Source organism: Pan paniscus, chromosome 9, assembly GCF_029289425.2.
Source record: "Pan paniscus chromosome 9, NHGRI_mPanPan1-v2.0_pri, whole genome shotgun sequence".
Taxonomy (NCBI): Eukaryota; Metazoa; Chordata; class Mammalia; order Primates; family Hominidae; genus Pan; species Pan paniscus.
The window spans coordinates 61,631,460-61,650,421 of record NC_073258.2 but is presented as its reverse complement, the minus strand read 5'-3'; the positions used below and the strand labels follow the sequence as shown (position 1 = coordinate 61,650,421).

Here is an 18,962-nt window from a genome sequence, read left to right as displayed (position 1 = left end):
TATGATCAATCTGTCTTTTTTCTTTATTATTGCTTTTATTATTACTATTATTCCTTCCTTATCCAGTTTAGATTCCACAGTCCATCATTTAAATAATATTTTTTACAATGTCCTAAGCTTTCTTGCCCTTCTGCTATTTTGTCATCTCCTCTAGCAAAATCTTAACCCTGGAAAAAATCAAATAGATAGTTTCCTGGATCCATAGTTTGCCTGGATCTAGCAGCAAGGCCTTGCAGAAGCAATTTGTTCATACTCTGAATTTGTTACCACATCCTCAAATGTGCCTTCTGTACAGCTTGGCAATCCTGTTTCTCCGACCACTTTATTCTCCAGTTCCATGACTTTTCCCTTGTTACCATTCTGTTCAACATTCTGACTCTACCTGTGCCCCTACCTTAGGCATGACATCACTACTGCTTTGACAGGGATGACATGAGCCATCACATCAGATCCTCACTGCCACTATTGCAAAGCTGTGGATATCTGTGATAATTATACCTTTCTATTTTGTAGAGAAACTGCCCTTTTTCATGACTTAGGTGATGTTTTCCATCTGTGCTTTTAATTTCTTGAAACTTACACTGTCATTCATCCCTTCTGTCTTACCTTGATTGTTCTAATTGGCTTATAAATGTGCCAACAATTCAAAAACAAAAAGCCAAAACTCAAATGAAAACCCCTCAATGCAGCATCCCTGTCTGACTGTTGTCCCATTGCAGGTGAGTTTAATGTACATGAAAATACTCTGTAAATAGCAAAATTTTGTAGATAGTTAAGAGGCAAGATGTTTGATGATATTAATGTATAGAATAATATGACCTCCAACAAGGGCAATTGGACACTTGCTTTCTGAACAGAAAGATGAGGAGGAGATGAGTTAGGGAACTCCAGTGACTGGACACCTAGAAAAATCATCATCAAAGAAGGTTTATCAATCTTCTTGGAGTATAGATCAGATCTACTGCTCTACAACCAATATCAAATCAAAATCAATTTTTTAAACATACTGAAAAAGGCTTTTGTTTCTAATGACATTTTATTAAGGAAAAAGTAATATGAACAGAAACATTTCTAACTTTAAGAGAGTTGCAGAATCATTTTTCAGTCCTCTGATCCTTCACCTTTGCCAGCATGTAGTAGTGGTAATGTAGGAAGAGACAGTGAAGGGAGATACAGCCATCATTAGCGACCAACCTAAAAACAAATCTCAAACACGGTTTTTAAAGACTAGAAATCATTGTGGACAGTAAAAGATATCTTCTTAAGAAGTTTTTGCAAGTAGTTTTTCTCCATGAGATTAGACTGATACCCCTTTTTCTTTTACTATTTAGGGACATTAGCTGAGTAGTTGTTGCATCTGGGAGGAGCTGAAGAAGATGCTGGTGTCACAGGGTTCCTTACATACATATTTGGAATAACCAGGACAGACTGGAAAGAATGAATAAAAACAAGCAATATGGTTACTACAATCCTATGCAATTTCCCCTGGTACCATCAGAGTGAAGGACAAAGAGCATTCTGGTAAGCCGATAGTAGGATTTAGCAGACACAAGTCTGTATTTCTCCAGGGCATTTTCAGATTATTTTACAAAGAAGAGACCCAACTCACCATATTGGTCACGGTGTTTGCTTGGTTGGCAAAATGGGCTGTGGCACAAGCTATGAAGAACTCCAAGAGGGAGAAGATCATCAGCATGGCTGAAATGCCTTTTCCAGAAAGCTGAAATCATAAATAAATAGTGAAATTTTGGCTAATCAGGAGGGCCTCACGTGGGCTTCAAAAAGTTATTGACTCATCAAATGTGCTATTGCTTATACTCAACTCGCTCCACGCTTATTCTTCCAGTATCATCAAATGCTTGTTCCAGAGGAGTGTGAATTTATTTTGCATTTTCTTTAAAATGCCAGAAGTCTTTCCTTTTGGTAAGTAGGCTATTTTGTTTAGAAATAGTAGAAAGAAGGTAGTTTTTTTCCTTTGTGATGGCCTCATTGTTTTTTTTAATACAAATGTTACTACTCATTAAAAAAGTCAAGCAATATAGAAACCAACGGATCATTCCAAATGCCAGTGCTTAGAAATAACCAAAATTAATGTTTGATGACTATTATCCTAGCTCTCTGTGTACAGGGAAAAGGCAGAAGAATGGATGTGTGGAAAGATGCCGTGAGAGGGAAAAAAGAGAATAACCAAGAGAGAGGAGCATCATTCTATAAGAATGGAATCATGTTATTTCTATTTTAAATAAAAGTATTAAGCTCACTTGAACTGTATACAGGCCTTCTATTTGATCAGATACAGTGTAGGTGAATTTTCCTTCATTCACTCTTCTGTTTATTTGGGTCCCATTTGTCTTCCTTGCTTCCATTACCACTTGAGCCCTAGTGGTTGTTTTATATCCATGTTTCTGAATGTGAACATATAGCTGTTGCAGGGAGAGAGATAGCTTAGCTGGCTTCGAGCACAGTTCTTGCTAGTGAAGATGGACTTCGCTTTTTCTGTCTTCTGAGAGCCTGCTAAATGCTTAGTATGGAGGCCTGCTCCTTGGCTGGAGGTTTATTCCTGTGCATTTCTGCTCATTCCCTGCTGGTAGTAGGGTACCATGCAGGGTATGGGAAGGTATTGCCCTTTCTTCTGTCTCCTGAGGTCCTGGGTACTACCCATGGTCTTGTACCATACAGGATTTGCTTTATCCTTTCACAGAATTGACTGCTCTCCACCCCAGCCTTCTCAGCTACAGACTGGAGAGTGTTAGTGAGACTTCTCAGTATTTTTTTCTGGCTTCCCTTCTTTCCTCAGTTTTGTTTCTAGGGAAACAAGAGCCAGGTCTAAAAGCTGTGCTTTTTTTCAGCTTTGAGTAGCATCAGAATGATTTGTTTCTCTACTTGGATGCCAGTTTGAAAGCTGTTTTTTTGAATAATTTTTGTTCTTTTGTTTGGTATTTTGGAGGATGAACTTTGTTCTTGCTTCACTCTGCCTTATTTACCGAGAAGCTTTCTCATCTATTTTTGCCTCCTGATATGGTTTGGCTCTGTGTCCCCACCCAAATCTCATCTTGTAGCTCCCATAATTCCCACTTGTTGTGGGAAGAACCTGGTGGGAGATGATTGAATTATGGGGGTGGGTCTTTCCCATGCTGTTCCTGTGATAGTGAATGGGTCTCATGAGATCTGATGGTTTTAAAAAACAGGAGTTGCCCTGCACAAGCTCTATTTTTTTTGCCTGCCCCCATCCGTATAAGATGTGACTTGCTCCTCCTTGCCTTCTGCCATGATTGTGAGGCCTCCCCAGCCATGTGGAACTGTAAGCTCATTAAACCCCTTTTTCTTCTCAGTCTTTGGTATTTCTTTATCAGCAGGGTGAAAACAAACTAATACACCTTCTTATATAAGCTTTTCCTTACGCTGCAAACAGTGTTGTCCTTTCCAAGCACAAAAGTGATCATTCAAATTCCCGGCCTAAAACTCTCCTATGTTTTTAACAAAGGATTGTCTCAGAGCTTGGTGGAAAAGGAGTGTGCCAGCAATTCAAACTACTGACACTTCAAAGAACATACTCTAGGGGACACGCATCTGATGGGAGTGCCTAGACAACTTTCAGATTATACCAATGGTTGGAGTCAGGATTTCAGAACCCTTTAGTTGAGAAGCAGATGGCTTCATAAGCCTGCCACTCCGAGATCCAGTGAAACAGAATTACTTACACAGTATTGAGAGAACTGATAAAGGAAATGTTATTGTGGTTATTTGTTCAAAATATTGTGATATTGTCTTAATGTTAATAAGTTCTAGATAGATAAGGAAGTCATTCTGTGTCTTTCTTAAGATATATGTAGCCCACAGTAATTTAATAAACTCTGCTTTTTGTAAACTGAAAAGCAAAAGCAAAACCAACCCCAACATAAAATAAAATGAAACCAATAAAACCACTCTTCTGTGGTTTTCCATTGCTCACAGAATGAAGACCAAAATGGTTAACGTGGCCATTGAGGTAGGATGACAGCTTCCAGCCCAACCTCATTTTATACCATGTTGCTCCATTCCTTATAGATGGTAAGCATTCCTGCCCTTGGGCCACCCATTTCCTCCTAAGGTCAGAGTCCGTGCTTGGCTATATAAGGCTAATGAATGTGTGATTGTGTTTTGAGCACATTCAGAGATACGTGCTTCATTTTGCAATTGCTTCATTCCTTGGGTTTCTCTGTAAAAATCAGATGTTCTTATCCCTGTCATTTCCCTCTCACTTCATACTTTACTCTGAACTTTAACAAAAAACACTCAATAGCTTGACTACCTTATTTATATAGAATTTCAAATGTTGGGAAAATAATTTTTGGACAATTTTAGAAGCCATGGAGGCCTATCCAAACCCTTCCCCATTGTTCATGTGATTAACAGTGAGATGGGCCAATAAAGGATGTCCTTTAAGCCTCGGTCTATCTGTAGAGGTAACCCTCTCACTTTATTCTATAGTCCCAGAGATCATATGAGTAGGGGTGGGGCTAGAATAGAAAAAAGATTTTCCACTAGAGCTGGTATACGGTATTAAGAAATAAAACATAGACCCACTTTACGGGACTGAAAAGAGAGCAGGCACATGGTGGATTATGGGATACTTACCACGGCCCAGTAGTCTTGGCCAGCTACCCCATTGATGCACATATCCACCAGCAGCAGAATCACTCCAATGAAGGCCAAGATAGAACTAACAACGTTCATTCCCAGGCTGCCTTTCACCTAATGGAGATGGCAGGAAAAAATCAATTATATACAGGATCACTGAAGTTAAGTGAAATAAGAATCAATCAAATTTCATGGTTCTTAATTTTTGAACTTTCAAAACAATTTTTCAAGTTGAAATTATTCTGTTTTCTGCCCTTCTGGGTAATTACCATAAACATTATTCTGTATGCAGCCTAGATGTAGGGTACTTCTAAAAAGCTGTAGAAAAATGTAAATCATATAAAGCAGGCACTCATCTATTGGATTTTACTAAAAGCCTCATGCACAATAACAACTATATTTTCTTCATTAAAAAATGAAAAAACAAACTTCTAATGAGCATTTTTCTGTGGCAGACACTGTGTTAAATTATTTAAGTTATCTCAACTCTTACAGCCTTTGAATGAGGTAGTACGATAACATATGATTTTATAGATGGGAAAGTATTTAGACACAACATGTTTGCTGAAAAATTTAGGAATTAATGAAAACCCTAAGTCTCTCTGGGGACTAAATATGAACCCCCAAATTTAGAAGGAGAAAATTTAGGCTTTTGTGGGCAGAGGTGTATGGGCGACTACAAAACTTTCCCCAGTTTCTACAATAGGATTTTAACATGCAGAAGAATAATTGTGAAACCAAGTCCGCAGGTGACTTGCTAGGGGTGGCACAGTCGAGTTCTTTAGAATGTGCTTGTGCTGCAGCGTGCCTTAGAGCCTCCTGAAGTTCTCTAAAAGCTCTTAGAAAAATTGTCTTAGGTATGTGTCAGTGGCTGACTCCTCTAAGAGGTGGAATCTATGCTTCGACAATCTCAATTAGACGGAAGGATCCTTAAAAGATGCAGAGAAAGGGTGCTTTATTTTGTTTTTGGACTGCAACAGGAGGGTTAATCAGAATTAGGCTTATTTTAATTTAATTTAATTTAATTATTTTATTCTTCTTTTGTCTGCAAGAGCATGAGCTACATGATTCTGTGTTCCTCTTTCCCCGTTCTTCTTTCTTGTACTGGATTACGTATAATCTTGACACCACCTCTGCTCTAGTTGACTCTAGTTCTTGGTAAATTACTTTCTTTTTCCTGGTTCAATAGTAGACCACGAAATTGGAATAGGTGGGGTGCTGTGACCGACAGAGCTCAAAGTCCGGTCTTACTGATCATTTTTATAAACTCTTCTTACAGAACAAGCTAGACTCATTTAATGGCAATTTAAAGAATTGTAAAACACACAACCTGTATAAGAGTAGGAAATAGCACAAATAAAAAAATAAAAATACAAGACAGAGCTGAGAAGTGGCAAATGAACAGTAGAGACTTGGTAACTGATGTGTCTAGTACGTATTTCCTGGCTCCTGGATTCTCCTTTGGACTTCCCATAATAGAGTGTGACCAGACTGAACCAGGGAGCTTTTAGGTTAAAGCTTAAACAACCCTGATTTTTACTACTTCTCACCCTTGTGAATTCAAGAGTCAGGATATGGAGCTCTGCCATTTCTTAGTGGCAAACTGTGTGGACCATTTTCTCACCCCAGCGCTCAGACCATGAGGCAACCAATAGATTTTTTTTGGGAAAGGTGCTCCCTTTTGCATTTCCCAAATCCAGCTTTTCAATTTTCCTCCCCAATATGTTAAGCTAATCTTTAAAGGGGTTCAAAAAGTAGAGACAGTCTAACTTACCAGACAACGGGAAAGCTCCTTGGATGCTGACACAGAGAGAGAGCCAGAGATAATAAACTGTGGAAATGGACAAATTTATTTGTGAAATGGGTTAACTGGTTGTGCTTGGGAATTTCTCTTTATATGAAAGGTTGGTCTATTTATGTTCATCTAGTTTCCTTCTCAAAATTTTCTCTCGCACTTCTGAATTTTCTGGAGTAACTCTCAGTCATATGTCCTTGACTTCTTTTTTATTTTCTTTTCCTTAATTTCTGGCCTATGAAGAACTCACAGTGTTTAAGCATTCCTTGTTCTGAGGCTTACTGCTCCATCCCTTCTCATAATCAATTGCATTTTTTTAATTAAAAAATTTTTTTAGAGATTGAGTCTCACTGTATTGCCCAGGCTGGCCTCCATCTCTTGAACTCAAGCAATTCCCTGGCCTCAGCCTCCCAAGTAGCTGGGACTACAATCACACACCACTATGCCTGGCTTACTTGCATATTTTTAATCATGTTTCCAATCACCTTTTCTTTTCTCTCTCTCTCCACCCAATACATACATTTCCATCTCAAATGTAGTAGGAAATCAAAACTTTGGCTTGCTGATTACATGATTAAATTTTAAAGAATGGAATAAGCTCCTAGGTAAAATGGCGAAAAAGTTCCCGATTTTTTCATGCTCATTCAGAGCTGTTAATTTTTCTAAATTCTCCAGCCCTCAGATGTAGGGCTTTATCAAGAAATGAGTTGTGAATTGGCTGGAGATAGCAATACTTTATAAACCAAGAGGGAATATTTTATAAACCAAGAAGAAGTGGTGTTCTAGCAATCTACTCACAGAAAGGCCACCCTAGAATGGGTATCCACCAATAACAGCAGTAGAGGCAAAACCTAATACTTCTCTAAAAGAGAAGGATATTAAACACAAAACAATTCCAAAACCAATGTGCATCAATCCAACCATGATCTGGATCACCTGAAAAAAGAAAACAGCCATTTAAAATTACTTCTTCACTTTCAGACGTGTGAAACATTACTGTCATTGCTGCCCCTGCTTATTTATTGTCAATTTTGCTGAGATCCATCGTTGTCCATTCAGGCACACATCTGAAGCAGGAGGTGGGTCATGAAGATTCTGACATATACTAGAATAACTGGAGCAAGGCCCTTAGTGAAACGCCCTGTTTTGAGGTATTTGGGGAGATTTACTGGGGTGGCCCAAGAAGAATTCTTCAGAAAGTACAGCTGCTTAATCATGCATTAGCATCTCTGAGGGCCTCTAAAAGACTATTAGAAAAACAATACTTTAACTGTGATGTCAGTAGCTGCTTTTTCAGATGGATCAGTTCTCTGCTTGGGTCATCCCAGTTACGGCTAAAGGAATTGGTGAAGATAAAACCATTTATTAGGCATGAATTATGTGCTTGGTCATGTTCTGAACACTTTACATTTATTGTTTCATGTAATCCTCCTACAACTGGATTGAGTCCCAGAGACATAAAGATATCAGGTATCCAAGGTCACACAATTCCTAAGAGGCAGATCTGGGAATTTACTGCAGCACATTGACTGCTGAGCCTGTCTGAATTATTCAGTATTGTCTTCCCCCATGCTCAGCTCTCATCTACCTTTTCCATGAAGTCTTCTTGATTACACCAAATTAATCTTTTTCCTTCTTTCTGAATTTCAGTTGCATCTCATGACATAAAACACACCTTATTACTTGATTTTGGATTCATTTATATTGTTTTTTTTTTTTTTTTTTTTTTGAGACAGAGTCTTGCTCTATTGCCCAGGCTGGAGTGCAGTGGCATGATCTCGGCTCACTGCAAGCTCCGCCTCCCGGGTTCACACCATTCTCCTGCCTCACCCTCCCTAGTAGCTGGGACTACAGGCTCCCACCACCATGCCTGGCTAATTTCTTTTTGTATTTTTAGTAGAGACGGGGTTTCACGGTGTTAGCCAGGAAGGTCTGGATCTTCTGACCTCTTGATCTGCCCGCCTTGGCCTCCCAAAGTGTATATTGTCCTTTTTTAAAAAGTTGCACGTATGCAATCATTTTCTTACCCATCATTCTTCTTATCAATCGTATATTACTAAAAGTAAGGCATACATCTTTTACCTCCTTGTACCTCTTATTGAACCTTCCTTCATTGTAAATAAAGATAGATTTCTGAGGAATAATCATTTCTAGATTGGTCCAAAACTTGATTGTAGATTTGTAATTTATTTTTCCCCATGTTTACATCTTATCTATCCAGGGAGACTGCAAATACAAAGACTGCTGTATTTATTTCTTCAATAAATAGCTACTGAACACAAGTAAATCGAATTAAAATTAGAAAAAAACCCAGTTTCATAAACAATGCTAAAAGTTTCTTGAGACATCGATAAAAACCATGAACCTTTCTCCCTGAAAAATTATTCTTGCACATTCATACACACACATACCATACTTTTGCTTATAGCTTCAGAGAGATGATGGGCCACGTTTAGCCTATCTCACTTAAAGAACTCCTGAATTAGACTTTATATTTGGTTTTTACAACTGTTCTTTAGAGCAGCAATTCAGCCGTCTGGTCACAAACTTCCCATTCTCATCCTTGCTGTCACCTTGATGAGGGGCAGTTAGATCTGGATTTGTACTGGCCCTCGTTTCTCCTCCTGCAGCCCTGGCTGTACCATTTACTGATCAAAATTGCCTATAGGACAGACTTAAAAATTTGGACATACAATTTGTCTGCATTTTTGGCCACAGAAGCACTTTAAGGTCTGAGTTGACTGGTACAGGTGTGCCAAGTCCTGCCACCTGTGGCCCCTGCACTGTCATGATGCCCAGGGCCTGCTGATGGCATAGAAATAACAATCTTCAGAGAGAGGAAGTAGCTTCTGCCAACTGGAGATTTTGAAAACAAAACTTCACATTCTTTTAAAGTATTTTTATCACACGCCTCTTCGGTGCCGGGCAGCATGCTTCAGTGGTTCCTCATCCACCCAGTCAAAGCCAAAGCCTTCTGCTCTGCAGGCCTCACCACTTGTGGCCTCTGCCACTCATCTGCCCTCCTGACAACTGCTCCCTCCCTCACTCATTCTGTTCTATTTTATTGGCCTCCTCCCTGTTCTTCAAATACCTCACACACATTTTCATCTAAAGACTTTTACACTGGTGGTTTTCTCTTTCCCTAATATCTGCAGGGCTCACTCCTAACTTCAGGTTTTTGCTCAAATGTCATGTTCTAAGGAAAGCCCATTCTGACCACCTTGAAATTGCTGCCTCCTCACTGCCTAGTACTTTTTAGCCCTTTTACACTTCTTTGTTTTGTCTATATCATTCGACACCTTCTAACACACTAAGTACTTTACTTCCTTATTATGTGTACAGTCTGATTTCCCCCTCTAGGGCGTAAGTTCTGTAAGGGCAGAGATTGCACCTCCTTTGTGCTCAATGATATTCCAAGCACCTGTGTGGGGCTGGCTGTATGGGATGTTAGTTTGTCCCACTGGCTTATTAGGAGCAGGGAATTTCCTCTATCTGGGAGGAGAAGGATCAGAAGGGCCACCTCCACAGCTTAGTAAATAGGCTGCTGCAAGAGAACTTATGCTCATTTTTACTTCCCTAAAACATCACAACTTGAAATACATAGTAAGATGGCTAGAAGAGTTTCTGGCACATAATGAGCATTCATTTACGGAATGCTCCAGCAGAGCATTTTGAGCTATTCACAGGGAGAGACTTAATATAATTTGGTGGAATTGTGCTAGCGGGATGAATGATGTATTTGGAAAGCACAGAGAAGGGACTAACAATTCTACCTAGGCAGGTGGAATTTTCTTACAAGTAGGGCATTTTTGTTTTTACAATGCCTACAGAAACAAGGCAGTCAGTTCAGAGTCTCCTTTGTAGAAGTAAGGTGACAGTTAAACTGCAGCATCTCTAAGGGTATTGGTGAAAGAGGCATAGCAGATGGAATGTCCCCCAATTCTTTCACACTCAGCCTTTCCCAGACTGCCCATTTGTAGTTTCCTTTTCTGGGGGCAGCCATCATTGTTCATTGTTATGTAAATTCACCTTTATGCAAAAACCAGACTTGTAACTAATCCAGAGATGGGATTGAGATTGTCCAAAAAGTCCTTTGAAGAAATGAGATCAAGCTAGATGTAACAGTGTTTCTGTCACGTCAATATTACCAAATTCTCCAGCTAGGGAGGCTCCTCTGTGTCCTGTTATATTTTTGCTTGATCTAAAATGAAATGAACTCAAGGGAAAGTCTATAGGCAGACTAAATTTTTCTGTCTAAAAGAGATAATTTCAGAATAACGTTCAGAACTTTTTAGCAATTGGATGATACTCTCCTATAACTTATAAGAAGACCTTGCAAATGTGAAATTAAAATTCTGGTAGTAAATAGACTTACCCCTAGTGCCTTTGCTTCTTCTTTAAAGTTCATTACTGCTGTTCCCACACTTGGATTTATCATTTGTATATTTCCTTGACCCGGTTGACTGCTAGCAAAGATTCCCGGAGATGTGATGCAGTAGGGCTGAGCACGCTGAGCACCCTGAGCTTGGTTTTCTAAGTTGATTGAACCCAGAGGCTGTTGAAATCCAGGAGCCATAAAGCTGCTTGGTGGGTAAGGGTTGGGTATGGTTTCATTTACTTCAGCATGGCTTGTTGGCTTGGATGACATCATTATGTCCTAAGTATCACAAAACATACAAAAGTGATACGTTTATCCAGAAAAGAAACTAAAGAAAATCTTACCAAATGTCAAATGTCAATTATCTATGCAAATGGAGAGAACAAGTGAGCAGATAATGGGCCATAACAACTGATAGAAACATGATTCTCATAAATCCCCAACCCCCACGCCAAGGACTGGTACCTGTCTGTGGTCTGTTGGAAACCTGGCTGCACTACATGAGGTAAGCAGCAGGCAAGCATTACTGCCTGAGCTCTGCCTCCTATCAGATCAGCGTGGCATTGGATTCTCATAGCAGCATGAACCCTACTGTGAACTGCACATGTTGGGGATCTAGGTTGCATGCTCCTTATGAGACTCTAATTCCTGATGATCTGAGGTGGAATAGTTTCATCCTGAAACCATCCCTCATTAGAGAGATGCTATGCTGCCAACTGTGAAGTTGGAGGAAGGCGCCCATGAACCAAGGTGTATGGGTCGTCTCTAGAAGCTGGATGAAACAAGGAAACAGATTCTTCCCTAGAGTCTCCAGGAAGGAACATGAGTCTGCTGACACCTTGAACTTAGTCTAGTGAGCTGGTATTGGAATTCTGACCTACAGAACTGTCAGATAAAAAAATTATATTGTTTTAAGCCACTACATTTATGGTAGTTTGTTATATCAACAAATAGAAAACTAATACAGGGGCCAAGTAATACAATACTTGTATGGCAAGGAGGGCAGTCCAAGATTAAAATTGTTTGCCAGTAATTGGGAAACTAGATAGTTCACATATGCCCACTTAAGATGATTCTTCTGTTCTTTAGGAAAAATGCTTTTATTCATTTCTGTCCTTCTGAAAACTTAGAGCGTCTCAGGCCCCATGTAGGCAAGGGAAATTTTGTTGGAAATAAGCCAGCACAACTGAATATGGACAACAATGACTATTAATTCTTGAAAAAAATTATGACACTTAAAAAATTTGTCTTTAGCCTTAGATTCCTTTTTTTGAGGTCTTCAAAAGCACAACAATTTTCTTGTGCTTATGAATATCAAGAAAGTTAGAGTGATGAATGTCTCATTCTTGGTATGAAGTATGAATACTATGAATAACCTATTGGTACAATGTATCACTGGTATCTAACAAGGACACATATGCAGACCCTGTGCTCATAGAATCCAGAAATTTTAGGGTAGAAAAGACCCTTTCCATTTATCCTGTCTCATTCCCCTTGATTTACAGATGAGAAATTGAAGCTGAGTCGTTAAGTGACATGCTCAAGGTTACACAGAAAACATGTGGCAGAGTTAGGACTCGAAAATGGGATTCTTGGCTGTTGGTTCAGAATCCCCCTCCATGCAGCATCACTCTGGACATTTGCAGCTTGTTTTCCAGGCCAGCCTTGGTGACAGGGTATTGACTCTGCTCCTGCAACTACCCAACAACAAAACTTCTGTCTTCTGATGCCATGGAGAGGAGTTTATAAACCGGATTAACTTCTTCGTGATTGAGTGAGTTAGTAAGGATTCTCTTTAGCAAGCTTTAGGTGAGGTATATAGAGAGCTAACATTTATTAAAGACTTATAGGCACAGTAGGGTCTGTATAGTGTCATGTTTAGGAACATGAACTTGGCATCTAACCCCAACTTTGTGTCTTTGGCAAGTTTGTTAACCTCTCTTTGCCTTTGTTTTCTGTCTGTAAAATAGAGCTAATAAGACTACCTTCCTTAGAGAGTCAGTTTGAGTATTAAAGAGTTATTCTCTGCAAAGTATGTGGAATTGTGCCGATTACAGGGTTGGCTCTATTATTATTTCTATGTTAAGTGCATGAGATACATTATCTCTGTACCCTTTACAGAACCCCATGAGATAGGTACTCTACTAATATCCCCATTTCACAATGAGAGAATTTAATCCAGAACCTGTACTCATAACCCTTACCCTCCGATGCTAGATGCAACTGAAAATGGTTGAAAACTCAATGAAAAGGGAGAAAACATCTTTCTGAAATATCTGATTACAGAGGAATTTTTTTTTTTCAAAATGGAAACACATCCAGCACTTTAGGAGGCCAAGGTGGGCAGATCCCGAGGTCAGGAGATCGAGACCATCCTGGCTAACATGGTGAAACCCTGTCTCTACTAAAAATACAACAACAACAAAAAAAAATTAGCCGGGTGTAGTGGTGGTCGCCTGTAGTCCCAGCTACACGGGAGGCTGAGGCAGGAGAATGGTGTGAACCCGGGAGGTGGAGCTTGCAGTGAGCCGAGATCGTGCCACTGCACTCCAACCTGGGTGACAGAGCGAGACTCCATCTCCAAAAAAAAAAAAAAAAAAATGTAAACACATTTGAGCCCACAAAAGTTTATTTTAAACAAGGAAAAAGAAACAAGTCCATAGCTGTGACTCTTGGAGTAACACCACGTAACTCTCAATAGCATTTGAGAATGTGAGGTTATACATCCTATGGATCTGGTTTCGGTGGCCAAATATTGCTCAAGCCCTCTTTTCTAATCTTCAATCTGCTACTTCACTAAGTCTGGGACTTTAAGCAAGTTTCTTAATGAAATCCCTGTTAGTTCCTATGTCTCAACTGTAAAATGACAGAAGGTACCTAAGGAGGCTAGTCTAAAGATCAAATTATCCTAATTTATGCAAAACTGTTGGAACAGTGCCTAGCACATGGCAAGAGCTTAAAAAGGAACTATTATTTTATTATTAGATCCCAAGGTATTCTATCTTGTTTTAGGCAGTGGATGTGGCCATAGGAAAAGTTTATACAAGGAATTGAACAGGGTCAATTTCAAGAGCAAGGAAATAGGAGATGGGTAGTCAGAGTACAGTAATTAACCAGAACAAGAAATTTTTGAGCTTTTAAAAAGCATACAATTAAAGAATTGTCCATGTTTCTGCATGTATATGATTTCATTACATTCTCCTTTGCTGTTGATCATTGCTTTTTTTTTGTCTCGCGAAATTTTATGAGGAAAACTCAATACTTTTCATTTATTTATCAACAGTTTCTCCTTTCATATCTGCTCTTTAGTTTCTGGACTAAGATCTGTAAGTTTCATATAGAACCCAGATTATTCATGGCTAGGTCTATAGTTATTAGGACTCAGAATACATTTTTACTGGGTCAAGTTCTGGTTTTATAAAAGGAATTAAAGACAGAGCCAGCCAGTTCTGATTCTTTAACTATTCAATTGAAATGAAGACAATTCTGTAAATGATACACGAGAAGGGAAACTAATAAATAGACTCCTTTTATAGATTCCACCTATTGACTTAGTAGGATTGTTCTCTTGACAGTTGACAAAATATTTACCCCTAGTTGTCCTTTTTTTAAAAATAAGAATTAGAACAACTGCAATTATTTTTAAGAACAAGGAACACATAAAAATATTGGAGCTCTGATGAGATCAAAAGTATAAGACTAAAGCAATTAGAGAAAACCTCAGCAATTTGCTCTGTGACTACATTATTTCAAATAAAAATGGGAAAAATTTACTTCTTTATAGTTTCTTTCTACCTCATTTTCATGCTAACTTCACTTTTGACAGAGTGAAGATGATTATTATTTTCAAGAGTATTTTATAGCATAAAGCAAAACATGAAACCGAATCATTTCCACAAAATCACCCAGTACATCCACAGGTATACACTTATATCACCTTTCACAAAATGCTGATCTGGTGAAAATGAATGTTCTTTCCCTACCTATTTTAATTTTAATTGTTTTCTTGTCAGAAAGAAGTACCTTAATTAAAATGTGTTACAAAGCCAAGGGCTCCAGTATTACTTCTGTGTTCTATGTTGTCCCTGTGGTAGCCACATAATCATCAAGTGCCCAGTGGGGCATGGCCTCGTCCTTTTGGGCCCATGTTCATGGAATGGCATACAGTTCAACCTATTATTCACCTTTCTTAGCATTAGCTTTTTTTTTTTTTTTTTTTAAGATGGAGTTTCACTCTTGTCACCCAGGCTGGAGTGCAATGGAGCGATCTCGGCTCACTGCAACCTCCGCCTCCCGAGTTCACGTGATTCTCCTGCCTCAGCCCCCCGAGTAGCTGGGATTACAGGCACCTGCCACTACGCCCAGCTAATTTTTGTATTTTTAGTGGAGATGGGGTTTCACCATGTTAGGCAGGCTGGTCTCGAACTCCTGACCTCAGGTGATTCTCCTGCCTCGGCCTCCCAAAGAGCTGGGTTTACAGGTGTGAGCCACCGCGCCCGGCGAGCATTAGCTTTTTTTTTCTTTTTGCAGTCCGTTTTATCTCTTGTACAGCAATCAACTTACTTTTTCATTCCTCTTCTGTTTTGTTTCTTTCTTGTTTCGTTCATGGTTTTATTCTCCCTCATTTTTCAACTGGCCTCAACATAGAGTCAAGAACTTGTCTTCATCCCTCCAATCTAGAGAACAGAACCCACACAGGTAGACCGGCCACAGTTTGTGCCCATTGATTTGGAGGAGAGATAGGCAAGAATGTATCAATGGACTTACTTTGTTCCTTTGGCACCTCTGTGTTTCCTCTTTCTCTGCTCCAACCTGTGTGCCAGTATCAGATATTTACCTGGATTTTATAGGTAGATTTTACTTCCGTGCTCCAAACCAATTTGTCTTGTATCTTTATGTAGTTCCAGAGTCCTTTTATGGTTATTTCTCTTTCACCTCAAGAGATGTAAATGCAACTGTAAAGTTTGGAATACGCTGTGCTTTCACATCCTCCTCTAATTTTTACTGGGAAGCCTATTGTGACCCTGTTATGCCCAGACCGTTAGTTCCCCAAAGAAGACCACCAGAGTCCAGAGTCAAAGCCAAGCGGCAAGGATCTTTACTACAAGTTCGAACCTGGTCCCTCCATTCCACAGCATACAAGAGGGCCCTGAACAATGCGAGTGTTTGCTTTTTATAGCCTGAAAGTTACAGGGGAACAAAGGAATTCTTTTGGTTCCCGCTCTTTCAGTAAAACTTTGAACGGCTGTCTCCTTATCGGAGACTTTCCTGGTGGTGTTTGTACTGGGCTCAGGAAGTTTGAGAGATATATGACGATATGTGGTGGGATGGGAGGATGGGATGTGTTTGTACTGGGCTTGTTTGTTTTGAGCCCGGGGCTGAGGAATGTGCCCGGCTCTTTTCAACCCTCCCAAACACTTTAGTATTTATTTTCTCCAGCTTTCTAATGCTCAATTATTGCAATATCATGCTGCTTTTTATTTTTATTTTTATTTATTTATTTTTTTTTACTGGGATTTTATTTTTAAATTTCTAAACACTCAAATTATGTTTATAGTCTCTTTTTTTTTTTTTTTTTTAATTGATCATTCTTGGGTGTTTCTCGCAGAGGGGGATTTGGCAGGGTCATAGGACAATAGTGGAGGGAAGGTCAGCAGATAAACAAGTGAACAAAGGTCTCTGGCTTTCCTAGGCAGAGGACCCTGCGGCCTCCCGCAGTGTTTGTGTCCCTGGGTACTTGAGATTAGGGAGTGGTGATGACTCTTAAAGAGCATGCTGCCTTCAAGCATCTGTTTAACAAAGCACATCTTGCACCGCCCTTAATCCATTTAACCCTGAGTGGACACAGCACATGTTTCAGAGAGCACAGGGTTGGGGGTAAGGTCACAGATCAACAGCATCCCGGGGCAGAAGAATTTTTCTTAGTACAGAACAAAATGAAGTCTCTCATGTCTACTTCTTTCTACACAGACACAGCAACAATCTGATTTCTCTATCTTTTCCCCACCTTTCCCCCTTTTCTATTCCACAAAACTGCCATCGTCATCATGGCCCGTTCTCAATGAGCTGTTGGGTACACCTCCCAGACGGGGTGATGGCCAGGCAGAGGAGATCCTCACTTCCCAGAAGGGGTGGCCGGGCAGAGGCGCCCCGCACCTCCCGGACGGGGCGGTGGCCAGGCGGAGGCGCCCCCCACCTCCCTCCCGGAGGGGCCGGCTGGCCGGGCGGGGGCTGACCCCCCACCTCCCTCCTGGACAGGGTGGCTGCCAGGCGGAGACGCTCCTCACTTCTCAGACGGGCTGGCTGCCGGGCGGAGGGGCTCCTCACTTCTCAGACGGGGCGGCTGCCGGGCGGAGGGGCTCCTCACTTCTCAGATAGGGCGGCTGCTGGGCGGAGGGGCTCCTCACTTCTCAGACTGGGCGGCCAGGCAGAGACACTCCTCACCTCCCAGACGGGGTCGCCACTGGGCAGAGGCGCTCCTCACATCCCAGACGGGGCGGCAGGGCAGAGGTGCTCCCCACATCTCAGACGATGGGTGGCTGGGCAGAGACGCTCCTCACTTCTTAGACGGGATGGTGGCCGGGAAGAGGCGCTCACTTCCCAGACTGGGCAGCCAGGCAGAGGGTCTCCTCACATCCCAGACAATGGGTGGCCAGGCAGAGACGCTCCTCACTTCCCAGACGGGGTGGCGGCCGGGCAGAGGCTGTAATCTCGGCACTTTGGGAGGCCAAGGCAGGCGGCTGGGAGGTGGAGGTTGTAGCTAGCCGAGATCACGCCACTGCACTCCAGCCTGGGCAACATTGAGCACTGAGTGAACGAGACTCCGTCTGCAATCCCGGCACCTCGGGAGGCCGAGGCTGGCGGATCACTCGCGGTTAGGAGCCAGAGACCAAACCGGCCAACACAGCGAAACCCCGTCTCCACCAAAAAAATACGAAAACCAGTCAGGCGTGGCGACTCGGCAGGCTGAGGCAGGAGAATCTGGCAGGGAGGTTGCAGTGAGCCGAGATGGTGGCAGTACAGTCCAGCTTCGGCTCGGCATCAGAGGGAGACCATGGAAAGAGAGGGAGAGGGAGACCGTGGGGAGAGGGAGAGGGAGGGAGAGGGAGGGAGAGGGAGAGGGACAGGGACAGGGAGAGGGACAGGGAGAGGGAGAGGGAGAGCCATACTGCATTTTAATGCCTTTTAAATTAGGTGGACAAAATTGGAAAATGCAGATAATAAAAAAAGGAGAGAAAAAGCACTCAATCTCACCACGCAGACATAATTAATGATAGTATTTGCATTTTGATTTGTAAACTTTTGTGTGCACATATATGTATTTTACATAGTAAAATCAAGTTAGGATCATAATGTATATATACTTCATAACCTGCTTTTAAGCTTAATGTCGTATAAATAGTTTTTCATGCCGATAAACATATTTATTGTAATTCTTTTTTTTTTTTTTTTTTTTTGAGATGGAGTCTTGCTGTGTCACCCAGGCTGGAGTGCAGTGGCGTGATCTCGGCTCACTGCAAGCTCTGCCTCCCGGGTTCACACCATTCTCCTGCCTCAGCCTCCGGAGTGGCTGGGACTACAGGCACCCGCCACCATGCCTGGCTAATATTTTGTATTTTTGGTAGAGATGGGGTTTCACCATGTTAGCCAGGACGGTCTCGATCTCCTGACCTTGTGATACGCCCACCTAGGCCCCCCAAAGTGCTGGATTACAGGTGTGAGCCACCACACCTGGCCTATTTATTGTAATTCTTAATAGTGGCTTGCTGTTTTATTTTTTGGAAGTGTCCTATCACATTCCAGTTATTTATTTTAGGTTGTATCTCAGGTACAAATGAGTACCTTGAGACCAGAGATCCTTGGGGCAGGGGCTGATATCTATCCCCACCTCCAACTCCATGTATGGCACAGTGTCTCACACATGTTAAGGCTCATTAAATATACGTTAAAAGAGTTGGTGGCATGAGTGCAGATTCTTTTTTCTTTTTTTGTGTATTATTGAGGGTTTTCTTTCTCTTGTGGGTTTACATTTTTATATATTTTTCTAAAATAGAAAAAAGATGCTGAAGATTTATTAATGTTATGAGCTTAAGAAAATGACAATTTCAGGCAATAATATTGCTGAAAGGCTTGAAGGTATTTAAAGGAAAAAGAAGTAAGCATTGTTTT

At 41.0% G+C, this 18,962-nt stretch overlaps 1 protein-coding gene across 1 annotated transcript; it reads right to left on the bottom strand.

Annotated features, from left to right (window-relative positions):
• Positions 1–1,017: 1,017 nt before the first annotated feature.
• Positions 1,018–17,769, bottom strand: MS4A12 (membrane spanning 4-domains A12). Its single transcript, XM_003826337.5, has 6 exons — positions 15,561–17,769; positions 10,791–11,072; positions 6,395–6,451; positions 4,618–4,734; positions 1,610–1,720; positions 1,018–1,428 (listed from the first exon to the last, which is right to left on the bottom strand). Exons 2-6 carry the CDS (start codon positions 11,064–11,066, stop codon positions 1,324–1,326), a joined length of 666 nt encoding a protein of 221 aa, XP_003826385.1. The 5' UTR covers positions 11,067–11,072; positions 15,561–17,769; the 3' UTR covers positions 1,018–1,323.
• Positions 17,770–18,962: the final 1,193 nt, after the last annotated feature.